At 44.5% G+C, this 21553-nt stretch overlaps 2 protein-coding genes across 14 annotated transcripts; one reads left to right on the top strand and one right to left on the bottom strand.

Annotated features, from left to right (window-relative positions):
- Positions 1-875: 875 nt before the first annotated feature.
- LOC118398829 (tau-tubulin kinase 2) lies at positions 876-18773 on the top strand. 4 transcript variants are annotated; one of them, XM_035794572.2, is made up of 15 exons: positions 876-1185; positions 2381-2506; positions 2853-3000; positions 3202-3275; positions 6931-7071; positions 7483-7587; positions 7823-7888; positions 10688-10780; positions 10851-10976; positions 11173-11330; positions 11970-12186; positions 12627-12844; positions 14497-14938; positions 15240-15955; positions 16217-18773. In XM_035794572.2, the coding sequence occupies exons 2-15, from the start codon at positions 2435-2437 to the stop codon at positions 16581-16583; spliced, it is 2943 nt and encodes a 980-aa protein (XP_035650465.1). In that variant the 5' UTR covers positions 876-1185; positions 2381-2434; the 3' UTR covers positions 16584-18773. The 4 variants fall into 4 exon arrangements, with proteins under 4 accessions (XP_035650465.1, XP_035650467.1, XP_035650464.1 ...); XM_035794574.2 differs by lacking the exon at positions 876-1185 and adding an exon at positions 1192-1396 and having other exon boundaries at positions 16220-18773; XM_035794571.2 differs by lacking the exon at positions 876-1185 and adding an exon at positions 1192-1396.
- A 218-nt stretch (positions 18774-18991) lies between these two features.
- Positions 18992-21551, bottom strand: churc1 (churchill domain containing 1). Of its 10 annotated transcripts, none has more exons than XR_008071349.1 (6): positions 21356-21551; positions 21007-21142; positions 20709-20779; positions 19479-20363; positions 19374-19443; positions 18992-19338 (listed from the first exon to the last, which is right to left on the bottom strand). XR_008071349.1 is itself a non-coding variant. In XM_035794567.2 (4 exons), exons 1-4 carry the CDS (start codon positions 21392-21394, stop codon positions 20271-20273), a joined length of 339 nt encoding a protein of 112 aa, XP_035650460.1. In that variant the 5' UTR covers positions 21395-21551; the 3' UTR covers positions 18992-20270. The 10 variants fall into 10 exon arrangements, 1 of the variants encoding a protein (XP_035650460.1); XR_008071351.1 differs by having other exon boundaries at positions 19409-19443; XR_008071347.1 differs by having other exon boundaries at positions 19374-20363.
- Between the last annotated feature and the right edge of the window lie 2 nt (positions 21552-21553).

Raw genomic sequence — 21553 nt, 5'->3', positions numbered from 1 at the left:
TATATCCATGTCCTTATAAGGTTGTCCCACTGCTTGTGGCATCATCCAGTAAATTACAGCACACCCTGGCAATGAGGGGATTCGATTAATCTGGCCTGGGCGCCATGGTAGGCGTGTTTTGCACAGGTCGAAAGTTGATTTTGCATTCGTTACTGAAACCGTCCGACTCCCGGGCGTGAGCCAGGTGCCCCGTTCAAAGCCGGCTCCAAACAAAAGTTACGTAACTAAGCATTAAGTAATAAGTAGGATTCTGTATTTTCACATGCAAAAGTGATTGAGTTTGATATATGCCATTCCAACTGGTTTAACAATTCTAACATATATTTTATGGAAAATAGATGTATGCTTCTGGAAGATGCTGCCTTGTTTCTGGAAGATGCTGGAAGACGCTGCCTTGTTGACAACATGACCGAGCGGCGCAGAATATTTGAGATCCTCTCTCACCGCTTTTGCCGATCCCGCCATGGGCCATGGACCGGTACCTCGCAGTTCAGCATAATCGATTCCACCCAGTGCTTCTGAGGGGGATTTCCTTCAGGGGGGCTCCCAAAGGGGTGCAGGCACGGCCAAATACATGTGTCTCATTTGGGTAGTACACTAGGCAATGTCATATTTATTTAACTAGGCAAGTCAAAAACATAAGCCCCCGGAGTGCATTTAACTTCTCTCTTTTTGAAAGCGTCACTGCTCAGTCAAGAACATATTCTTATTTACAATGACAGGAACAGTGGGCTAACTGGCATGTTCAGGAGCAGAACGACAGATTTGTACCTTGTCAGCTCGGGGATTCGATATAGCAACCTTTCTGTTACTGACCCAACTCTCTGATCATTTGAATTTCCAAAGATATCTATTGTAGAATTTTATAGCACAACTCGCATTGATTTAATTGGCTGTCTGAAATGCAATTTGTTCAATGCCAGTACCCTGTCATTGTCAATAATATTCAGGTGTCAATGCAGTACTGCACTGACTCTGCATTGACTCTGCGTTGCTGTCCTGAGGGTGCCACTTTTTTTTGCGCATAATACTGTACTCTCACAATCTCATCACATTCTCCGCATGTGCCAGGAAACACTGTTGGTTCTGATAATGCTGTGACAGTGACATCTATATTCCGTCTTCCCAGCCCGGCAGCGGAGACAAACAGAGAGAACTCTGCAAAGATGCAGAGGGATGATCAATGTAAGGGGGAGCGCTTTCCCGTGACGTAACCGATGCTGTTGTGTGAATGAGCGGAGGAGAAGAGAAACCTTCAAGCCATTCCGTTATGTGCACAATAACATGTTTTAAGAGTTGAAAGCAGGACTCACAGCAATGGCTATGTGGATATGTCAGTTAACTGCCTGCATTTTAAATAGTAGCTACATGTTTGGAAATGGTGCAATCAAACAAGGTAGGTTTGGATGTCATAAGTTAGGATGAAACTGCCGCATGTGCATCTGCCTTGCTAGCTAGGCTAGCTAACGTTAACGTTAAATAGCATGCTAGCTATTTTGCTAGGTAGCTAAATGACTTAATCCAGAGATAAGAAAAAAAACATTTGCTTGTACCAACTAACTAGCTGGTACATGTCGGATAGTTCGCTAGGTACTGTAACTAGCTAACGTTAGTTATCTAGAAAGATAGCTTCGCTAGCATTGGTTTGTTGATAACTAGCTTAACGCTGCCAGGCAGTGGATGCTGAGCCAGAGGGTGGCGCTTTATTGTTAAGCGAAGCAAGGTAAGGTCGTCCTGGTGCAGGCTAGCAAATTGTATCAATGCCAGTTAACTGTACAATTTCTCCCTCTACTGCAAGACATTAGACCCAACGTTGGCTAGCGAGCCAACCAGCTTGGCCGATAATATCAAATCAAATTCTTATTGACAAGAGTTTGTCTAAATGTGCTGAGTATGCTGGAATAGGATTGATATGTTGGTTTGGTAAATTGCTAGCTAGCTATGTTTGTTGGCTAACTGAAGCATCAAATAGGGTTAAGGGAAGTTGTGAACAAGCAGCTCTAATGTCATTCTGTCAGTGTGGTAATGCATGAGTATTACATTCTTAAAACCACCTAGTGCAGTAAAGGACTTTGCAAAAAAAAAAGTAGCTAGCGTGCAATAGAGGTTGTAGATTCTGCGGATTGGGCTATTAATATTCTCAGTGATTATCCAGTTTGATATAAACAATAGTTGTTATAGCTGTGGGTATAAACAAATAGATTAACATGTTTCAATACATCCTTTACATTAGTTTATTGGTAAATGACAGTGACAGCACGCAAATTAAGACATCTCACTGAGGACACATGTAGATGGAGGTAGCCAAGGTCTCCAATACTTTTGCACGATTTGTCAGATTAAACATCTAATTGTCTCTGTCCTTTCTCCCTTACTGCAGTAAGAAGCCAGTGACACTAATGCCAGGTTCAGACTTTCGTTGGGAGCACTCGAGATGAGTTGCGTTGTAGAGCAGGCGGCAGACATCCTGTCAGTGACAGACCTGGTCCGGGAGAGATGGAGAGTGGTGAGTGACTATAAATACTTCCGGCTGCAGAAAGGGCACAGCTAGCTTGCGTCAAATCTGTTTTGTTGCTGCGCCCTTTCTCATAGCCAGACTGCAGCAGAGATATTGTCAAGGCGGCTTTCTATAATGTGTTACGTAAGTGTTCATTAATTCAACATTTCTTCAGGATATCATGTTCAACGTAGGATATGGACTGCTGGTGTGTGTACCATTGTTTTCCCCCTAGGTACAGTATGGAACTTTTCACACAGGACACTTAGATTTTCATTGTCGCTTTCTCCTCTCCCACCACCTCTCTTCTTTCTTTACTACCTGAATTCTACCTTCTCCTCCATTCCATTTGCAGGTGAAGAAGATTGGCGGGGGAGGCTTCGGGGAGATCTACGAGGTACTGGATCAACTGAGCCAGGTCAACGTGGCCCTGAAGGTGGAGTCTGCACAGCAGCCCAAACAGGTGCTGAAGATGGAAGTGGCTGTGCTAAAGAAGCTCCAGGGTGAGAGAGAGGAATACATTTAAAATGGACATCGTTAGTAAAACACTGAAATGTCCATAACTAGGAAATTCACTTAAAAACCTGCAACCAAACTTTATGGAAAATATTGATGGCATATTTACATGAATCGTTTAGCCAGATACGGTACATACCTGGTGTGCCTTAGGACATGTAAGCTACATTTATGTTTCTCTGTTTCAGGGAAAGATCACGTGTGTCGCTTTGTGGGCTGTGGTCGTAATGACCGCTTCAACTATGTGGTGATGGAGCTTCAGGTAGGCTGTGCAGCGTATCCGCTCATTGGAATATTTGAAACCTTTTGATTGTAATGTGATTTGTGGATTCAAATCAAATCTAATTTTATTTGTCACATACACATGGTTAGCAGATGTTAATGCGAGTGTAGCGAAATGCTTGTGCTTCTAGTTCCGACAATGCAGTGATAACCAACAAGTAATCTAACTAACAATTCCAAAACTACTGTCTTATACACAGTGTAAGGGGATAAAGAATATGTACATAAGGATATATGAATGAGTGATGGTACAGAGCAGCATACAGTAGATGGTATCGAGTACAGTATATACATATGAGATGAGTATGTAGACAAAGTAAACAAAGTGGCATAGTTAAAGTGTCTAGTGATACATGTATTACATAAGGATGCAGTCGATGATGTAGAGTACAGTATATACGTATGCATATGAGATGAATAATGTAGGGTAAGTAACATTATATAAGGTAGCATTGTTTAAAGTGGCTAGTGATATATTTACATCATTTCCCATCAATTCCCATTATTAAAGTGGCTGGAGTTGGGTCAGTGTCAATGACAGTGTGTTGGCAGCAGCCACTCAATGTTAGTGGTGGCTGTTTAACAGTCTGATGGCCTTGAGATAGAAGCTGTTTTTCAGTCTCTCGGTCCCAGCTTTGATGCACCTGTACTGACCTCGCCTTCTGGATGATAGCGGGGTGAACAGGCAGTGGTTCGGGTGGTTGATGTCCTTGATGATCTTTATGGCCTTCCTGTAACATCGGGTGGTGTAGGTGTCCTGGAGGGACCCCGGTGATGCGTTGTGCAGACCTCACTACCCTCTGGAGAGCCTTACGGTTGAGGGCGGAGCAGTTGCCGTACCAGGCGGTGATACAGCCCGCCAGGATGCTCTCGATTGTGCATCTGTAGAAGTTTGTGAGTGCTTTTGGTGACAAACCTAATTTCTTCAGCCTCCTGAGGTTGAAGAGGCGCTGCTGCGCCTTCTTCACGACGCTGTCAGTGTGAGTGGACCAATTCAGTTTGTCTGTGATGTGTATGCCGAGGAACTTAAAACTTGCTACCCTCTCCACTACTGTTCCATCGATGTGGATAGGGGGGTGTTCCCTCTGCTGTTTCCTGAAGTCCACAATCATCTCCTTAGTTTTGTTGACGTTGAGTGTGAGGTTATTTTCCTGACACCACACTCCGAGGGCCCTCACCTCCTCCCTGTAGGCCGTCTCGTCGTTGTTGGTAATCAAGCCTACCACTGTTGTGTCGTCCGCAAACTTGATGATTGAGTTGGAGCGTGCGTGGCCACGCAGTCGTGGGTGAACAGGGAGTACAGGAGAGGGCTCAGAACGCACCCTTGTGGGGCCCCGTGTTGAGGATCAGCGGGGAGGAGATGTTGTTGCCTACCCTCACCACCTGGGGGCGGCCCGTCAGGAAGTCCAGTACCCACTTGCACAGGGCGGGGTCGAGACCCAGGGTCTCGAGCTTGATGACGAGCTTGGAGGGTACTATGGTGTTGAATGCCGAGCTGTAGTCGATGAACAGCATTCTCACATAGGTATTCCTCTTGTCCAGGTGGGTTAGGGCAGTGTGCAGTGTGGTTGAGATTGCATCGTCTGTGGACCTATTTGGGCGGTAAGCAAATTGGAGTGGGTCTAGGGTGTCAGGTAGGGTGGAGGTGATATGGTCCTTGACTAGTCTCTCAAAGCACTTCATGATGACGGAAGTGAGTTCCATTGGGCGGTAGTCGTTTAGCTCAGTTACCTTAGCTTTCTTGGGAACAGGAACAATGGTGGCCCTCTTGAAGCATGTGGGAACAGCAGACTGGTATAGGGATTGATTGAATATGTCCGTAAACACACCGGCCAGCTGGTCTGCGCATGCTCTGAGGGCGCGGCTGGGGATGCCGTCTGGGCCTGCAGCCTTGCGAGGGTTAACACATTTAAATGTCTTACTCACCTCGGCTGCAGTGAAGGAGAGACCGCATGTTTTCGTTGCATGCCGTGTCAGTGGCACTGTATTGTCCTCAAAGCGGGCAAAAAGTTATTTAGTCTGCCTGGGAGCAAGACATCCTGGTCCGTGACTGGGCTGGGTTTCTTCTTGTAGTCCGTGATTGACTGTAGACCCTGCCACATGCCTCTTGTGTCTGAGCCGTTGAATTGAGATTCCACTTTGTCTCTGTACTGACGCTTAGCTTGTTTAATAGCCTTGCGGAGGGAATAGCTGCACTGTTTGTATTCGGTCATGTTGCCAGACACCTTGCCCTGATTAAAAGCAGTGGTTCGCGCTTTCAGTTTCACGTGAATGCTGCCATCAATCCACGGTTTCTGGTTAGGGAATGTTTTTATCGTTGCTATGGGAACGACATATTCGACGCACGTTCTAATGAACTCGCACACCGAATCAGCGTATTCGTCAATATTTTTATCTGACGCAATACGAAACATGTCCCAGTCCACGTGATGGAAGCAGTCTTGGAGTGTGGAGTCAGCTTGGTCTGACCAGCATTGGACAGACCTCAGCGTGGGAGCCTCTTGTTTGAGTTTCTGTCTGTAGGCAGGGATCAACAAAATGGAGTCGTGGTCAGCTTTTCCGAAAGGGGGGCGGGGCAGGGCCTTATATGCGTCGCGGAAGTTAGAGTAACAATGATCCAAGGTTTTACCACCCCTGGTTGCGCAATCGATATGCTGATAAAATTTAGGGAGTCTTGTTTTCAGATTAGCTTTGTTAAAATCCCCAGCTACAATGAATGCAGCCTCCGGATAAATGGTTTCCAGTTTGCAAAGAGTTAAATAAAGTTTGTTCAGAGCCATCGATGTGTCTGCTTGGGGGGATATATACGGCTGTGATTATAATCGAAGAGAATTCTCTTGGAAGATAATGCGGTCTACATTTGATTGTGAGGAATTCTAAATCAGGTGAACAGAAGGATTTGAGTTCCTGTATGTTTCCTTCATCACACCATGTCTCGTTAGTCATGAGGCATACGCCCCCGCCACTCTTCTTACCAGAAAGATGTTTGTTTCTGTCGGCGCCATGCGTGGAGAAACCCGTTGGCTGCACCGCATCGGATAGCGTCTTCCCAGTAAGCCATGTTTCCGTGAAGCAGAGAACGTTGCAGTCTCTGATGTCCCTCTGGAATGCTACCCTTGCTCGGATTTCGTCAACCTTGTTGTCAAGAGACTGGACATTGGCAAGAAGAATGCTGGGGAGTGGTGCGCGATGTGCCCTTGTTCGGTGTCTGACCAGAAGACCGCTACGTTTCCCTCTTTTTCGGAGTCGTTTTCTTGGGTCGCTGCATGCGATCCATTCCGTTGTCCTGTTTGTAAGGCAGAACACAGGATCCGCGTCGCGGAAAACATATTCTTGGTCGTACTGATGGTGAGTTGACGCTGATCTTATATTCAGTAGTTCTTCTCGACTGTATGTAATGAAACCTAAGATGACCTGGTGTACTAATGTAAGAAATAACACGTAAAAAAACAAAAAACTGCATAGTTTCCTAGGAACGCGAAGCGAGGCGGCCATCTCTGTCGGCGCCAGAAGTAAAGTATCAAATAACGTATTTAAAAATGTGTGTAAATGCATGATTGAGTAGCTCAGCCTTGGGTGACCATGACAATGTCCCAAACTCCATCCCACAAACATTGCTTTTCTGTGTCCTATAGGGGAGGAATCTGGCAGACCTGCGCAGAACTATGTCCCGTGGCACCTTCACCATCTCCACCACTCTGAGGCTGGGCAGGCAGATGCTGGAGGCCATCGAGAGCATCCACTCTGTGGGCTTCCTGCACCGGGACATCAAACCGGTAAGAGGTCATGGGGTCACGACGAGGGAACAGTGGGGGGTGATGCATCAGGAGTGAGGGAACCAAATGAGAGCATAAACGACTTCCTAGTAACACCTTAACTTAAATAATTAATGCAGGTATATCGCATTATTATGCAGTAATAATGTATTGCACAACTTGTCATAAGCATGTATGACCCCCTTATGTCTCCTGGTCATCTCGTAATGATCCTGACTAAATCCCAGACACTTTTATTAAGAAGGAACATTTAATAAGACAATAATAGTACATGGTACTTATTTTATACCAGGCTCTGCAGAAAAGTGTTACCAGGTTTACCTTGAGATAATTGCCTGTTCAATCAGATTAATGTTAAGGATGAGATTGAGTAGCACTGACTGATGTTACCTGTGTGTTTTACCGCTCCAGTCAAACTTTGCCATGGGGCGCCTGGCCAGCACGTGCCGATGCTGCTACATGCTTGACTTTGGTCTGGCCCGGCAATTCACCAACTCTTGTCAGGAAGTGCGCCCTGTAAGTATTCCTCCCTGTGTGTGTGCGTGCCTGCCTGCGGCGTGCGTGTGTGTGTGTTTATGTATTAGGTCCCAGTTTCATTTGTGCAATTCTCTGGCTACAGTCCAATGTCCACTTATAATGAAGCAATATATTGGGCATGCATTCTAAGTAGTATGCTAGTGTAAATACTCCAGCTTGAATCTAATTTCTTATCTCTCTCTCTCTCTCTCTCTCGCTCTTCTCTTTCGCTCAGCCCCGTCCCGTGGCAGGGTTCAGAGGAACTGTGCGCTATGCCTCAGTCAATGCACACAAGAATAAGGTGAGTCTCTCCCCCTCTCTTTTACTTTGGGTCAACCATATATAATATTATTTATATATATACACACACACACACACACACACACACACACACACACACACGCACACACAGTACCTTTAAAAAGTTTGGACACACCTTCTCATTTTCTTCATTTTTACTATTTTCTACATTGTAGAATAATAGTGAAGACATCACAACTATTAAATAACACATATGGAATCATGTAGTAATCAAAAAAGTGTTAAACAAAAAATATATTTTATATTTGAGATTCATCAAAGTAGCCACCCTTTCTTTGATGACAGCTTTTCACACTCTTGGCATTCTCTCATTCTCCAGGTAGTCACCTGGAATGCATTTCAATGAACAGGTGTGCCTTGTTAAAAGTTAATTTGGGGAATTTCTTTCCTTAATGTGTTTGAGCCAATCAGTTGTGTTGTGACAACGTAGGGGTGGTATACAGAAGATAGCCCTATTTGGTAAAAGACCAAGTCCATATTATGGCAGGAACAGCTTAAATAAGTAAAGAGAAATGACAGTCCATCATTACTTTAAGACATGAACATTTCAAAAACTTTTAAAGTTTCTTCAAGTGCAGTTGCAAAAACCATCCAGCGCTATGATGAAACTGGCTCTCGTGAGGACAGCCAGAGTTACCTCTGCTGCAGAGGATAAGTTCATTAGAGTTACCAGCCTCGGAAATTGCAGCACAAATAAGTGCTTCACAGAGTTCAAGAAAAAGACACATCAACTGTTCAAATCAAATCAAATTGTATTTGTCACATACACATGGTTAGCAGATGTTAATGCGAGTGTAGCGAAATGCTTGTGCTTCTAGTTCCGACAATGCAGTAATAACCAACAAGTAATCTAGCTAACAATTCCAAAACTACTACCTTATAGACAGAAGTGTAAGGGGATAAGAATATGTACATAAAGATATATGAATGAGTGATGGTACAGAGCGGCATAGGCAAGATACAGTAGATGGTATTGAGTGCAGTATATACATATGAGATGAGTATGTAAACAAAGTGGCATAGTTAAAGTGGCTAGTGATACATGCATTACATAAAGATGCAGTAGATGATATAGAGTACAGTATATACCCTACATTATTCATCTCATATGTATATGTATGTAAACATTATATTAGGTAGCATTGTTTAAAGTGACTAGTGATATATTTTACATCATTTACCATCAATTCCCATTATTAAAGTGGCTGGAGTTGAGTCAGTGTGTTGGCAGCAGCCACTCAATGTTAGTGGTGGCTGTTTAACAGTCTGATGGCCTTGAGATAGAAGCTGTTTTTCAGTCTCTCGGTCCCAGCTTTGATGCACCTGTACTGACCTCGCCTTCTGGATGATAGCGGGGTGAACAGGCAGTGGCTCGGGTGGTTGTTGTCCTTGATGATCTTTATGGCCTTCCTGTGACATCGGGTGGTGTAGGTGTCCTGGAGGGCAGGTAGTTTGTCCCTGGTGATGCGTTGTGCAGACCTCACTACCCTCTGGAGAGCCTTACGGTTGTGAGCGGAGCAGTTGCCGTACCAGGAGGTGATACAGCCCGACAGGATGCTCTCGATTGTGCATCTGTAGAAGTTTGTGAGTGCTTTTGGTGACAAGCCAAATTTCTTCAGCCTCCTGAGGTTGAAGAGGCGCTGCTGCGCCTTCTTCACGATGCTGTCTGTGTGGGTGGACCAATTCAGAGGAGATTGCGTGAATCAGGCCTTCATGGTCGAATTTCTGCAAAGAAACAACTACTAAAGGACAACAATAAGAAGAAGAGACTTGCTTGGGCCAAGAAACACGAGCAATGGACATTAGACCAGTGGAAATCTGTCCATTAATCTGATGAGTCCACATTTGAGATTTTTGGTTCCAACTGGTGTGTCTTTGTGAGACGCAGAGTAGGTGAACAGATCTCTGCATGTGTGGTTCCCGCCTTGAAGCTTGGAGGAGGTGGTGTGGGGGTGCTTTGCTGGTGACACTGTCAGTGATTTATTTAGAATTCAAGGCACACTTAACCAGCATGGCTACCACAACATTCTGCAGCGATACGCCATCCCATCCGGTTTGTGCTTAGTGGGACTATAATTTGTATTTCAACAGGACAATGACCCAACACACCTCCAGGCTGTGTAAGGGCTATTTGACCAAGAAGGAGAGTGATGGAATGCTGCATCAGATGACCTGGCCTTCACAATCTCTTGACCTCAACCCAATTGAGATGGTTTGGGATGAGTTGGACCGCAGAGTGAACGAAAAGCAGCCAACAAGTGCTCAGCATACGTGGGAACTCCTTCAAGACTGTTGGAAAAACATTCCTCATGAAGCTCGTTGAGAGAATGCTACAAGTGTGCAAAGCTGTCATCAAGGCGACTTTGAAGAATCTGAAATATAAAATATATTTTGATTTGTATAACACTTTTTTGGTTACCACATGATTCCATATGTGTAATTTCATAGTTTTGATGTCTTTCACTATTATTCTACAATGTAGAACATAGTAAAAAATAAAGAAAAACTCAGGATTTTTTTCGTTTATTTTTTATTTCACCTTTAATTAACCAGGTAGGAATCAGTAGAAAATAGTAAAAAATAAAGAAAAACTCAGGATTTTTTTCGTTTATTTTTTATTTCACCTTTAATTAACCAGGTAGGAATCAGTAGGTGTGTCCTAACTTTTGACTGGTACTGTGTGTATATATATATATATATATATATACACATATACATATACAGCTGTATGACTGTTCTCACCTTGCTCACACATGATGTGTGTGTCTGGGGTCTGCAGGAGATGGGTCGCCATGACGACCTCTGGTCTCTCTTCTACATGCTGGTGGAGTTCATGGTGGGCCAGCTACCATGGAGGAAGGTCAAAGACAAAGTAAGTGTGTGTGTGTGCATGTGTATGTGTACGTGCATGTGTGTTCATGTTATTTTCTCTCTACTCACAGGAACAGGTGGGGAACCTGAAGGAGGCCTACGACCATCACCTAATGCTCAAACATCTCCCTTCAGAGTTCAGCGTCTTCCTGGATCATATCCTGACCTTGGACTACTACACTAAGCCTGACTATCAGGTCTATAGCTTTCCATACATGCTCGTTACCTCATAAATATCCAGTAAATAAACTGAAATTCCAATCTTTACTTCCTCATTTGACTGAATTTGGATGGAAATGACCCCAACCCCTGTGCCTCTGTCTGCCGACAATAGATAATCTTCCTGTTGTCTCGTAATGCTAAATATTAATGGTTTGGGTTGTTCTGTTCCAGCTACTAATATCAGTGTTTGAGAATGCCATGAAGAGTCAAAGTGTGTTGGAGAACGACCCGTATGACTGGGAGAGGTGCGACTCGGAGGATATGCTAACCATCACCGCCTCGGCCACCACCGCTCAGCAATTCACCCGCCTCACACCAGCTTACATGGGGTAAGAACTGAAATAATGGTGGACTAATTGTTTAAAAAAGTAGGGGAAAGGTAGAACTGTGTGGTATCAGAAGTAGGGTTGCAAAAGTTGAGTAACTTAACCAAAATTATTGCTTATTCCATCCCCATTCCAGAAATCTTTCAACCTGGATTTCTGGAAAACCTGGTCATTTTGGGAAAGTTCCTGAAATTTTGCAACTAAGATCCAAAGTAGTAACTGTTCTATTCTAAGATTCAGAAATTTACTTTGTCTGGCTTCTTGTTGATTGTTGCAGAATATTTGTGTGAATGCTTGTAATTAATGCCTCATTGGTCAGCATTTGCTGATTGGACTATAATATCTTCCTTCAAATTGACGGGATCCAACTTCTGTCCGACTCATGCCAGTCAACCCATAGGTTGTTTTTACACTCCAAGCTTTTCAGGGAGAAGGGGAAACCTTCATAGTCGGTCAGAGATCCCCATGGAAACCAGTCCTAATTTGTGCTCTGAGAAGTAGCAGCTGAATGACCTTCCACCTCTTTTTCCTCTATCTCTCTCCTTTTCTCATTCCCTCCCCCCTGCCTCTCTCTCTCTGCTGTCTCTTACTCTCTCTTATCTTTCTCGTTCTCCCTTTGTCCTTCTCTCTCTCTTCCCTCAGCATGGCCAACGCCTCGGTGCTCCCCGGCGAGCTGCAGAGGGAGAACACTGAGGACGTACTGCAGGGCGAGCGCCTCAGCGACGCTGACAACTGTCCCCCCATCCCGGTCCAGCACCAACGTGCTGCCCAGGGTGCCGACGTGTGGGAGGAGATGGACCGCAATCGCAACCGAAAACACACCGCAGCCCAGAAACAACAAAAAGCACTCATCAGGAAGGTCCGGATTGGAACACACACACTTTTTAAATTTATTGACCATAAAAATAAATACTGGGTTTGAGACAGAGGAACACATGCTATGAAATAAACATCCCTGTTAGTTTCCTTTAACTGCTGCAGTTCAGCTAACCTTGTCTATGTCACCAGCAGCATTTTTCAAGCTACTCTACTGTTCTTAGTCCAGCTACATTAACAATGTGCAGAACACCACTGAGACGCAATTATGTGACGATATGACCCGAACATAGACAGCAACAGCAATCAAATATATTACTAAGGGAGAAGCAAGGGGCTGAATGAGATTAGCCTCTTACCTCATCCCCTCTTTGTGTGTGTATAGGAAGTCAACTGTTAACTTCATATTGTGGAATCTACCTTTAAAATAGTATTTCCTACTCCCAACACCTTTTTTGTGACACATTCCTACCCCTTCTCCAGGTGGTGAGTGAGGACGAGCACAGCCAGAACCAGGGGGGTAACCAGAGCCCCAACACAGGTTCCATCCAGAGCTCTCCCAGACGGGTGCGCTCAGAGACCATGTTCCTAGACCGGGCAGCACCCCTGCTCCGGAGAATGAGACACAGCCAGAGCCTGGCCTTTGAGAAGAGACTGGCCCCCGAACCCAAGCCCACCATTGAACGCTTCCTTGAGGCCTAGTCAGTTCCTTTTACCATTGTGCTACAGTAGTTGAATCGTTTATATTGTGCTACAGTAGTTGAATCGTTTGTATTGTGCTACAGTAGTTGAATCATTTATATTGTGCTACAGTAGTTGAATCGTTTGTATTGTGCTACAGTAGTTGAATCATTTATATTGTGCTACAGTAGTTGAATCGTTTGTATTGTGCTACAGTAGTTGAATCGTTTATATTGTGCTACAGTAGTTGAATCGTTTATTGTGCTACAGTAGTTGAATCGTTTATATTGTGCTACATTAGTTGAATCGTTTGTATTGTGCTACAGTAGTTGAATCGTTTGTATTGTGCTACAGTAGTTGAATCGTTTGTATTGTGCTACAGTAGTTGAATCGTTTGTATTGTGCTACAGTAGTTGAATCGTTTGTATTGTGCTACAGTAGTTGAATCATTTATATTGTGCTACAGTAGTTGAATCGTTTATATTGTGCTACAGTAGTTGAATCGTTTATATTGTGCTACAGTAGTTGAATCGTTTGTATTGTGCTACAGTAGTTGAATCGTTTATATTGTGCTACAGTAGTTGAATCGTTTCTATTGTGCTACAGTAGTTGAATCGTTTCTATTGTGCTACAGTAGTTGAATCGTTTCTATTGTGCTACAGTAGTTGAATCGTTTATATTGTGCTACAGTAGTTGAATCGTTTATATTGTGCTACAGTAGTTGAATCGTTTATATTGTGCTACAGTAGTTGAATCGTTTATATTGTGCTACAGTAGTTGAATCGTTTATATTGTGCTACAGTAGTTGAATCGTTTATATTGTGCTACAGTAGTTGAATCGTTTATATTGTGCTACAGTAGTTGAATCGTTTGTATTGTGCTACAGTAGTTGAATCATTTATATTGTGCTACAGTAGTTGAATCGTTTATATTGTGCTACAGTAGTCGAATCGTTTATATTGTGCTACAGTAGTTGAATCGTTTATATTGTGCTACATTAGTTGAATCGTTTGTATTGTGCTACAGTAGTTGAATCGTTTGTATTGTGCTACAGTAGTTGAATCGTTTGTATTGTGCTACAGTAGTTGAATCGTTTATATTGTGCTACAGTAGTTGAATCGTTTATATTGTGCTACAGTAGTTGAATCGTTTATATTGTGCTACAGTAGTTGAATCGTTTGTATTGTGCTACAGTAGTTGAATCGTTTATATTGTGCTACAGTAGTTGAATCGTTTATATTGTGCTACAATATGCACTAGGACAGTGCTTCTCAAACCACCTCTTGGGGACCGCTAGACATTTCACAGTATGGTTTTAACCCTGAACTACCACACCTGATTCACCAGTCAAGGGCTTGATGATTAGTTGAAAAGTAAAATCAATGTTCTAGCTCTGGAAGAGATCAAACACATGGAACTGTTGAGGGTCCCCGACGACAGGTTTGAGAACCACTGCACTAGGACGAGGCAGGCACAAGGCAGAGTGATTTGTTTTAACAAATGAACAGTCCTTAAGACTCCCTTCTGTATTCAGGTTTTTGTTTCAGCCAAGCTCTATTTTGTTGGACTGTTCATTGTCAAGTTAGGCAGATCTCATTTCCATTAGTCAACTTTAAAGATGAATTGAACGATTACGCAAATGTCAATTCCCAAATCTCTTCTATATTTCCAGTCTGGGGAAGCAGCGTCCTCAGGAGCGAGAGAAGACCATCCCAGAGAACGGCGGTGGGCAAGGGGAGCAGGTTGGCACCCCCTGTGATGATGACCAGGCGACAGGGACCCCCGACCAGGAGGAGGGGGCTGGGGCCAGCAGTGGAGGCTTTGTGGCCCTCAACCTTAGCACTGTACCCCAGGAGGGAGACTCCCAGGAGTGGGTGATGCTGGAGCTGGAACAGGGGGGAGGCAGCGGGGCCTCGGGGGCAGCCAAGCCTCCAGGAGACGACGCTCTGGATGGGGATAAACCAGGGACCCAAGCAGAGGCCCAAGACCAACAGCCTCCCTCAGGCCCAATCAGTCCCGTCCAGTCCCACATGGCCCTGCCCTGTACCTGGTTACTGGGCGGCAAGAGGCTGCCTGGGATGCTAGGCCACTTGGGCCGAGCTCAGATGGAGCAGGTGAGTGAAGGTTTGGCAGAAGAAATGCTCACACAGATACTCCATGCATACGTACAGATCTATTCTGGGAATTCAAATGTTACTTTCTCTAAATGTTTTGGTGCAGCATTTCTTAGAAATGGCCCTGACGGTGCATTTACATCCACTTTAAAGGAAATGTTTTTTACTTTACTGCAGGTAATTTTTTAAATTCTAAGAACTGTACACACACACGAGATACACAGAGAAATGTGTACTTCGCTCTACTTGTGCCTCCTCACCCCATCTCCCAATCATCTCTGCCTTCTGTCTCAATTTACAGTCTCCCAACCCCGTACCGCAGTCCCCCGTGACAGAGAAGAGTGAAGCCATACCGCTAGAGGCCCCGTTCACCAGACCCACCGACCCCCAAGAGGGCAAGGTTGGTGAGACGGTCCAGTCAGCACCCAGCCCTGTGCCAAGCCTCATTCCAGCCCACCTCGCCAATGATAAAGACCCAGAGAGCGACTCTGGCCTCCCCGACCGTTCCTCTGAACCCAACCAGCGCCCCCAGGTTGAGAAAGCTAGAGGCACCGCAGAGAATGCCGTCACTGTCTCCTCCTCACCCCCTCCGGTCCTCCTGCAAAGGGACTCCCCCTCCTTGTCCAGACTGAGCCGCATCCCTGTACGAGACCAAACTACTGCCCCGGATTCCCCCACCCCCCTAACCACGGATCGCCGTCACCGCTGGAGCAGCCCTGTGCCCGGCTCGCCCTCCCACTCGCCCTCGCCATCCCTCTCCTGCGACAACCTGCTACCCTGTGGTGTCCGAGAGCGTCTCCTGTCCTGCTCGGACCGCGGCTCACGCTCCGACTGGCTTGGGGAGGACCGTGACCCCCTCTCCCTCTCGCTCTCCTCCTCAGGCAGCAGGAGTAAGATCCCGCGTCCCGTTAACTCCCCTCTTCTGGGGCCCGAGCAGCATCAGCAGCTCTCCTCCGGCAGGTTCCTGCCTCGCCCGCCTCCCGGGAAACCGCCCACCCGCCCGGCTGTAGACAACAGGTATGAAAAACATGGCATGATGTCACAGCAATGGGCAACATTCAGTAGGGCAAGCGTTATGGCACATTGCATATAGAAATATGATGAATTCCGCTGGCATAATTTCTCATTGGACAGCCTCATGTTTTTCAGTCTGTCTGCTCTACATTACATAGCCGTGTCTAAAAGTTCCACAACATTGTGCCCTTCCGAACGCAACCTTGGTATGCTGTAATTGTAAGGGTTGCAGTTTTTTATTTTTTATTCTGTTCTCTGCTCCAGTAGGCACCGGCGGTTCCGGGTGCGCGCCAGCAGCACCAGCGATGCTGACTTCCTGGCCAGCCTGACCCAGTTGATGAAGGACCGCAGCGGTGCACTCTTCAGTCCACCGCCTCGCCCCCGTAGCTCCTCCTCCTTGCTGCAACGCTCACTCAGCTCCTCCCCCTCCCGTCACGAGCTCCGCGAGGGGGGTGGGGTCTTCGTGGAGCGCAGCTGCTCTCCGTCCAGCTTCTCGGGGTCCCCTCCCCCTCCACGGTACCCCCAGGACAGGCTCAGCGGGCAGCAGGTAATACCGTGGGGTGCAGGGCCCGGTGCCCGAGGAAGGGTCTCCAGCCACGAGGGCAAAGGCAGTGGCAAGGTGAGCCGATAAGTGGACAGAATTGGCAACAGGTTGTTGTGCAGAAGGAGGATGAATGTTGTCCTGGAGGCAGAGCTCAGCGATTTCCACTAGATAGGCCGGCTGCAAAGTCAAAATTGGCTATATATCGTAACAATTAGGTCTTCATGGGGTTAGGTTTAAAATTATATTTTTGTACTTTGTGGCTGTCAGCTAGTGACCAACCTGCAGAGCTGCCTCCAGTACATGAGTAATCCCAATAAATGCCAACCTGCTGTTCAGACGGGCACACTGTAGTAAAACGTTTTGCTCCGGTTAACAGACACGTTCAGGATGTACCTCTCCGTTTCACTGAGATTTAAAACGTTTCCTCCCCACTGCACGCGACTCAGGCGGCAATGGTGACTAAGACATTAATAATGTATGTACAGAGAATATACTGTATCTGGTCTTTGATAGCATGTGTAAATATCTATTATCTACTACTGTACTCCAGGGAATGTACTGTATGTAATGTAAAATGTATGATAGAATGTGTCTATTTATTTGTTGGATGCGTCTCGAACTGAAAGTACTTGACAAATGTAGCTGTGTTCTGCAGTCGAAACGAAGAAAAGGTTTCCTAAAAAACCTTGAATGCCAACTCTTCTCTCCCCGACCCTAGTCCTGTGCTCTTAACACTATGTTTGTGTGTATGCAATGAGACCAAAAAGATCTGTATTGTATCATATTTGAGGAATGGAAAGGAGGTCTCCTCGTGTGTATATATGGACCATTTTACCCTAGTATAGAGAGCACTTTAATGCTGTTCAATCAAACTACGTTTTCCTCTTATTGCACCAACACATCAGCCTTCATTTGTGAGGACCAGGGTATGTAAACTTCATTCCTCCTTCCCTTTAGAAACCACTACAGTAGATGAAACAAATTGTAATTCGAGCTATTTAAAGTGTCACTCATTCTGGCATATTTACAATGTATTTGTATGCTTTTGTTGTGAGAAAATCTCTTCGGTCATGCAGAGGTGTCACAATGTTGGAATGTAAAGAAAAATTACAACTCATACTGAATTAATGTAAAAAGTGCATGGATATCATTGCAAATATATTATTTTTTTTAATCATTTGTACAGTGTCCGCTTTAAAAAAAAAAAACTGTATTTTTTAATAAACTGGTCCCGATCAAATATATTTATGATGCAGACCAGCAAAATAAGAGTATTTTTATTTCCCCATTGCAGAATAATTTATCATAATTTCAGGGTTGCAGAAAATCAAATCGGGTGTACATATGGCATTTAGTGAAACAAAAATATAAAGGTAACACGCCACAATTTCAAAGATTTACTGAGCTACAGTTCATATAAGGAAATCAGTCAATTGAAATAAATCCATTAGGCCCTAATCTATGGGTTTCACATGATTGGGAATACAGATATATATCGGTTGGTCAGACAGGAGCGTGGATCAGAAAACCATAGTATCTGGTGTGACCACCATTTGTCTCATGCCGCGTCTCATTCTCACAGAGTTGATCAGGTGTTGATTGTGGCCTGTGGAATGTTGTCTCACTATTCAATGGCTGTGCGAAGTTGCTGGATATTGGTGGGAAATGGAACACGCTCAATGGGTGACTTGTCTGGTGAGTATGTAGGCCATGGAAGAACTGTGACATTTTCAGCTTCCAGGAATTGTGTGCAGCACCTTGAGACATTGAGCCGTGCATTATCATGCTAAAACCTGAGGTGATGGCGGTGGATGAATGGCACGACAATGGGCCTCATGACCTCATCACAGTTTCTCTGCATTCAAACTGCTATCAATAAAATGCAATTGTGTTCAATTTACGTAGCTTATGCCTGCCCATACCTTAACCCCACTGCTACCATGGGGAACTCTGTTCACAACGTTGACATCAGCAAACCGCTCTCCCCTACATGACACTATATGTGGTCTGCGGTTGTGAGGCTGTTTGGACATACTGGCAAATTCTCTAAAATGACATTGGAGGCAGCTTATGGTAGAGAAATTAACATTAAATTATCTGGCAACAGCTCTGGTGGACATTCATGCAGTCAGAATGCCAATTGCACGCTCCCTCAGCTTGAGACATCTGTGGCATTGTGTTGTGTGACAAAACTGAACATTTTAGAGTGGCCTTTAATTGTCACCAGCACAAGGTGCACCTATGTAATGGTCATGCTGTTTAATCAACTTCTTGATATGCCACAACTGTCAGATGGATGGATTATTTTGGCAAATGAGAAATGCTCACTAATAGGGATGTAAACAAATGTGCAATAAAATTTGAGAGAAAAGCTTTTTGTGCATATGGAACATTTCTGGTATCTTATTTCATCCCATGAAATATGTGACTATCACTTTACATGTTGTGTTTATATTTCTGTAAAGTATATATGAAATAATAGATTTTCAAAGTAGTAGACTTACCTACACGTTGTCTTTATTACGCTATGATGCAACCAACAAATGCTTACAGTGTCAAGTACCATTGCCCCCCCCAACATACAAACATTTGTTTTACTTAATATTTAAACAATACTGTCAAATATATTTAAATAGACATGTGATCTGTAACAGTTATTTATCCTTAACAGCAGTCTAACTAGGGTTCCAAGCCCTAAAAAATAACCCTAACCTAAGCCCTGTCAAGAAACAACCCTTAAGCCCCAACCTAGACCCTATACAGAAACAACCCTTATTCCCAACCTAGACCCTGTCAAGAAACAACCCTTAGGCCCTATCCAGAAACAACCCGTAGCCCCAACCTAGACCCTATACAGAAACAACCCTTAGCCCCAACCTAGACCCTATACAGAAACAACCCTTATCCCCAACCTAGACCCTATACAGAAACAACCCTTATCCCCAACCTAGACCCTATACAGAAACAACCCGTAGCCCCAACCTAGACCCTATACAGAAACAACCCTTATCCCCAACCTAGACCCTATACAGAAACAACCCTTATCCCCAACCTAGACCCTGTCAAGAAACAACCCTTAGGCCCTATACAGAAACAACCCCTAGCCCCCAACCTAGGCCCTGTCCAGAAACAACCCGTAGCCCCAACCTAGGCCCTGTCCAGAAACAACCCCTTGCCCCCAACATAGGCCCTATACAGAAACAACCCTTAGCCCCCAAACCTTCAACAAACTTAATGTAGATCCTTAGGTAAATGTGATATGGTAGTAGCTTCTTCTCGCGCTCTGATAAGCCAAGATGAATCTCTAATAGTGCTTATGGGGTGGGGGTTGGGGTTGTTACTGAGTGAACTAGACCCTAAATCTAATTCTAGCAAAATTGGACAGTATATACATCTGTGGTCAATGAAGAGTAGCATGTACTATACTATGTAGTCTTTGTTTACCCTTAATGCTGATGCAAAGTCTATGTTAAAGAAGACTATTAGAAGAAGAAGAAGAAGACTAAGGTATTATTCCTTCAATTTGATGAATATAGGACTTGCCATCTTAGACAAGCTCTGTGTTCTATAAGTGAAATGTTATGTCTGGGCAGAGCCATATAGAGATGCATGGCTATATGGCTTTGGGTTTGAGAAGTGATATGTGTTCTAGAATACCCGGTCTATTTTCTAGAATGCTAATAGTCCATCTCTTTCATGTGACTTCTGGTCCATGTTGAGCTTGCAGTTCTTGATTGTTTACATCTGGTCATCTCAGTTTGTCATTGTACTCTTCTAGAAAAGAGGGGCGGTTTGCCTGGGATCATCTGGCAGCACACTGATGGAGTCCTCCGCCTTCCCACACAGCATGCACAACATTGTGTACTCCTGGAGTGGATAGAGGCCCATGACGTTACCGTCAGGAGAGAAATCACAGAGAATAGTCAATGCAGTTATGAGGTATTTACCATTGTGACACCCACCTTGGACCAACATAATTTGTTATAGTTTCTTTCACAATGGTCCGGAAATCTTCAACCCTTTTCACACCATTGTGCCGACCTGAACCTTACTGTGCTAGCTTGGATATATTCTCTATTATTACTCTGGTGGATGTGTAACCAGGCCAGAACACTACAACTTGCTTTGGTTCGGCTTGGCTCAGTAGCGTGAACAGGGTACTATTGCACTGTTATTCAGTGAGTATTTAACCTTCAAAGGAGAAGTCTTTACCTGATAATCGTCCACCACAGAGAAGGTATACTCATGCCTGGCTACGACGTGGTCACAGTTTTTACACACATCTGCCAGGTAGTAAAGAAAGGCCACTCGTAAGATGAAAATCATCTCCAGCACACACACACACACACACACACACACACACACACCTTTCTCAGGACCATGTTCATTAGACACAAAACAGAAGAAATTGGGAGATACTATCCAAAATTGTCCAATTAGAAATGCTTGTTTTTGTTTGCTGTTGCAAAAACTTTTGACCCGAAACATCACTGGAACAACATTGACTCACGATCATAGGTGACTATCTCCTCTCCATCCTCATCCTCTGTGGCCTTGTTGCTGATCAACACAAAGTCCCTCTGGTGACAGTTGGCACAGCCCAGGTAGTTCATCAGGTAGGAGCCATTCTCCAAACATGTGTTCCCCTGACAACCAGAGATGAAGGTATTTTACAGTTGACAAACAATTATCTAAGCTAGATTCCATATTCAGTTTGACAGAAAGATCCTCTTCAACGTAAAATTGATACAAGCAGTCATCATAAAATACAGAGTTATATACGGTTACTAGGTGACTACTACTGCAAATATGTTTACACTAGATTCTCAGTTTTGGTCCGATTTTTTAACCAGACTCACTCTGTCGGGGTACTCTTTCTGCACACAACCATTACACATTTTACTCCTTTTCAAAAAGCCAGCAATGGACACAGTAAAACGGGTAGTAATCTCTAACTTTATGACGTGACTCGTTTTCTCACGACAGTAAATTATTATCTTTCAATTCTCAATAAAAAAGGTTTTCTTCACTGAAGCTACTTCCGCAATGACAGGCTA

Source organism: Oncorhynchus keta, chromosome 19 (genome assembly GCF_023373465.1).
Source record: "Oncorhynchus keta strain PuntledgeMale-10-30-2019 chromosome 19, Oket_V2, whole genome shotgun sequence".
In the NCBI taxonomy this organism is placed as follows: Eukaryota; Metazoa; Chordata; class Actinopteri; order Salmoniformes; family Salmonidae; genus Oncorhynchus; species Oncorhynchus keta.
Note: the sequence above shows the minus strand (reverse complement) of the source record. Positions and strands in the feature narration are given on the sequence as shown.

What these genes read in the sequence shown, in the direction of transcription:
- LOC118398829 (XM_035794572.2), top strand. Translation starts at nt 2,435, where the DNA reads ATGAGTTGCGTTGTAGAGCAGGCGGCAGACATCCTGTCAGTGACAGAC. An exon ending in CTCACACCAGCTTACATGGG is followed by an intron (nt 11,331 to 11,969) that starts GTAAGAACTGAA and finishes CTCTTCCCTCAG; the next exon opens with CATGGCCAACGCCTCGGTGC. An exon ending in CGCCCGGCTGTAGACAACAG is followed by an intron (nt 15,956 to 16,216) that starts GTATGAAAAACA and finishes TCTCTGCTCCAG; the next exon opens with TAGGCACCGGCGGTTCCGGG.
- churc1 (XM_035794567.2), bottom strand. Translation starts at nt 21,394, where the DNA reads ATGTGTAATGGTTGTGTGCAGAAAGAGTACCCCGACAGA. An exon ending in AGAAAGAGTACCCCGACAGA is followed by an intron (nt 21,143 to 21,355) that starts GTGAGTCTGGTT and finishes TCTGGTTGTCAG; the next exon opens with GGGAACACATGTTTGGAGAA. An exon ending in GGAGATAGTCACCTATGATC is followed by an intron (nt 20,780 to 21,006) that starts GTGAGTCAATGT and finishes ACTACCTGGCAG; the next exon opens with ATGTGTGTAAAAACTGTGAC.